The 3,250-nt window shown below is 39.0% G+C and overlaps 1 protein-coding gene across 1 annotated transcript; it reads right to left on the reverse strand.

Annotated features, from left to right (window-relative positions):
• Positions 1–2,014: 2,014 nt before the first annotated feature.
• LOC140829871 (auxin-responsive protein SAUR29-like) lies at positions 2,015–2,875 on the reverse strand. Its single transcript, XM_073193151.1, has one exon. The coding sequence runs from the start codon at positions 2,720–2,722 to the stop codon at positions 2,222–2,224; it is 501 nt and encodes a 166-aa protein (XP_073049252.1). The 5' UTR covers positions 2,723–2,875; the 3' UTR covers positions 2,015–2,221.
• Positions 2,876–3,250: the final 375 nt, after the last annotated feature.

Here is a 3,250-nt window from a genome sequence, read left to right on the forward strand (position 1 = left end):
CGAGGATTTAAAATGAGTTTATAATGAGATATATGAACTTGTGTTAATCATTTTCGTAAAACGAGGACAAATACGAAGTAGTTGCTATAGAGGCTCATTGTGCAGTCACTCGGGCTCGGGCTTGGGACGTGACAAAATCAACCAATTTACAATCACAAATCACTATCAAAATATGACAATCTTGAAATAACGAGAAAATTAGAAAGATCTCACCCTGAGGCTTGCTATACAGAACTTGTTCTTGTCAATACAGAGATCCTAATATGATCACCATTGTTCCGAATGTACCACATGATGTCCTAAATATGATGTCTAAATTTCAGCTTTATCCAACGGTTAGATTTCTATAAACGACCTTCGCAAGCAAACTAGGTAGACATTGCGAGAAAACAACCATATTTTTGTCCTCCGTCCAGAAATTGTTTTCAACAACCTCAAACCCTATTTCCATCATTCACAATTTATTTTTCTCCCTTGTGAACTTTCTAACCAAATTTCAGCTCGATCTGACAATTTAATATGTCGTCTCTGCCTCAAACTTGCCGCCCAACTCTCGCATGTGTTGCCACCCATGGCCAGGATCTCTGTTGTGTTCATCACACAACCAAAACAATCTCCCACAGCCACCCACGGCCAGACACATCTTGGCGCCACCTCCAGCAGCCCAGACTCATACTTGTTCAATTTTCCAACAACCACCACGAGCCTCTTGCCACATCGCCTACTTGCGACCCATCACCGGAAAGTTTTGAATCGCCAAGCATCATCGTCCACGACACTAATATCGCTGGGACATTGCCTCTCTTATCTACAACTATCAATGCCCCCTACAGGAACCACCATCTGAGGTAGTGTCAGAATCTATGATACCACAATTTTCCTGAAACTTTATTATTAGATTATCCTTTTACTCTATTATTAGATCTTCTTTCTCAAATTATATTGTTAAAATCATAATGGAACTCCACGATTAGAGTCCTCCAGAAACTTGTACCCTTGAAGACTCCCAGGTCGCTAGCACTGCTCGAGAGTGGAGGTCTTATGATTAGTTATAGCTCACTTATTATTTATCCCACTAACTTTGGCTCATTATTCAGCTCACTAAATTGGGTTCAGTCTCCTTTTAATTAATTATTGAGGTAATATCAATGTCCATAATTTCAACTAGATCCATAAAAGTCCTTTTAAAACTCTTCGAAACTCTATAAATAGATCAATTCGCCACATTTTTAAGCTATACTCTCTTTTTAGTCAAATGCTCTAGTTCTGTAAGACTTTTAATGTACAACTAATGAATTGAACGTCAGAATGTCTACGTCGGAAATCTCCCGATGTCTCTGACTTTGCTTTGTGATACACCCACTAAGTTAACTCATAAGACTCATTCAAGTATCATCTACCACCTTAATCTCCACAGACTATTCGAATTTTCTGTAATCTGTTAACGTCAATTTTTTGGCTACATCAATGTTAATTTTGACAAAAATGCCATCAGACAATGAATGAAAAGATACTCTCATGTCCCAAGGTGGAAAAGATATGCAACCCGAAGAGTAGGACAAGATGAAGACTCGCAAAGAAATGGACGATTAATGAGAAGGCCAGTTGTTCAAACACTATTGAAGAACAACAATCATAGATGTCTTCTGTGAATGAAATTTGATAACCCCACGTGTTTATTTCTAATTTTCTAGCCTCATAAAATATGGTGGTCTTTATTTGTAAACAAAAATATTGTCCGTTTCTATGGACTAGGAAAAAATCTCTGAACATTATGAACAGCTCGATGATTTGAAAGAAACGACGCCCCGCCCTTCTTCTGCTCGAATAGGGGATGCATGAGGATCCGCTAATGCAGAATCCCTCGAATTGAATTTCTGTTCCTCTTTATATTTTTCAACATACATTTTTTCATGGAACATGGATGAGTGCAAACATGGAACTCTATATTTCATAATTTGCCATGTACTTTTTACCGGAGATTTTTCAAGTAGTTGCACCAGTTTCATTTTAAAAATCGGAACAAATTGATTTCATTTTTTTTTTCAAGATTAAGAACTTCGAGGATGTAATCCAGGCGTTGCCAACAAATTTTTACATGTAAGTTTTCTACAATCTAACCAAAACCGGCCAACCTCCCTGGTCCATAGGCCAGTATAAATATGAAAAGTTGGAAGGAAAAAAACACTTGCCACGAACTAGATTTTAGAAAAAAGTCCCACTAGCTGCGCCTTTTCCGCCAGCTTCCACCGCCTCTTGCGGCGGCGATCTTCATCTGAATATTCTCCAACTGAGATTTCGGGCAAGGAATCTGAATCCCGCCAGGGTGATTGAATCCGTAAAGGTTTTCAGCCTCCTTCAACAGCTCACCAAACAACGGATGATTAAAGTAAATTACAGGCACCAGAACTCGAGAAGTTTCGTCCTCCTTATCACCCACGTACACCGCAAGGTGCCCTTTCGGTACACTCGCAGCCTGTAAATTTGGTCGTCCAATTGGTCGATGCCCAACCCGAATATAACCTGAACTGCTTTTGCGTGAGCAGAAGCCATTAGTTCCCAATTTCAAGAACTTGACCCACTTGCAGAGCTTGGAAACAGATCCAGTCGGCGGTTCCAGGCGCTCGTATGCGGCGGTTCTCCGCCGCGCACGACGGTGGATGAACCAGTTGAAGACTTTGACCAGCTTGCTTCCGAGCCTGAATCCCCTGGTCTTTCCCATGTTTGAATACGAGCGAAAAGGCTCAATGATGGTTTTGGATGAGCTTTCTTCAAAATCCACGAAAACTTATCAGAATCGGTATGCTTTTGCACATTTCCGCTGTTGTGCGTTGTTTTCAGTGCCACCATTGTTGGATGCTGAGTTGTGTATTTAAGGACGCATTGGCGTGGAGGTGGAGATTCTTGGAGTGGAAGAAGTGAAACTCACAAGGGGCTGTTTGGAATTTCGGTTAATAAATAATGTTGAAAATGAACCCAAATAAAAAACGTGGAAACTAAAAGGAGCATGCAATATAATTATTCAAAAAATTCACATATTTATGTAGAGTGATACATTTTAAAATAGTAGAAAAAATAATTGGATGTAGTATAATTTTTTCAAAAATTATAAAATAATTTTTAAAATATTTTTAGGATGTAAAATAATATAATTTTCGAGTGGCACGACAAATATTAAATGATACTGGCTTTTATGTATTTTGTAATCTCAAACATTTAAATAAGATCAAATCCGAAGTTTGTGCGTGGA

The sequence above is a fragment of the Primulina eburnea genome, chromosome 4, assembly GCF_022965805.1.
Source record: "Primulina eburnea isolate SZY01 chromosome 4, ASM2296580v1, whole genome shotgun sequence".
In the NCBI taxonomy this organism is placed as follows: domain Eukaryota; kingdom Viridiplantae; phylum Streptophyta; class Magnoliopsida; order Lamiales; family Gesneriaceae; genus Primulina; species Primulina eburnea.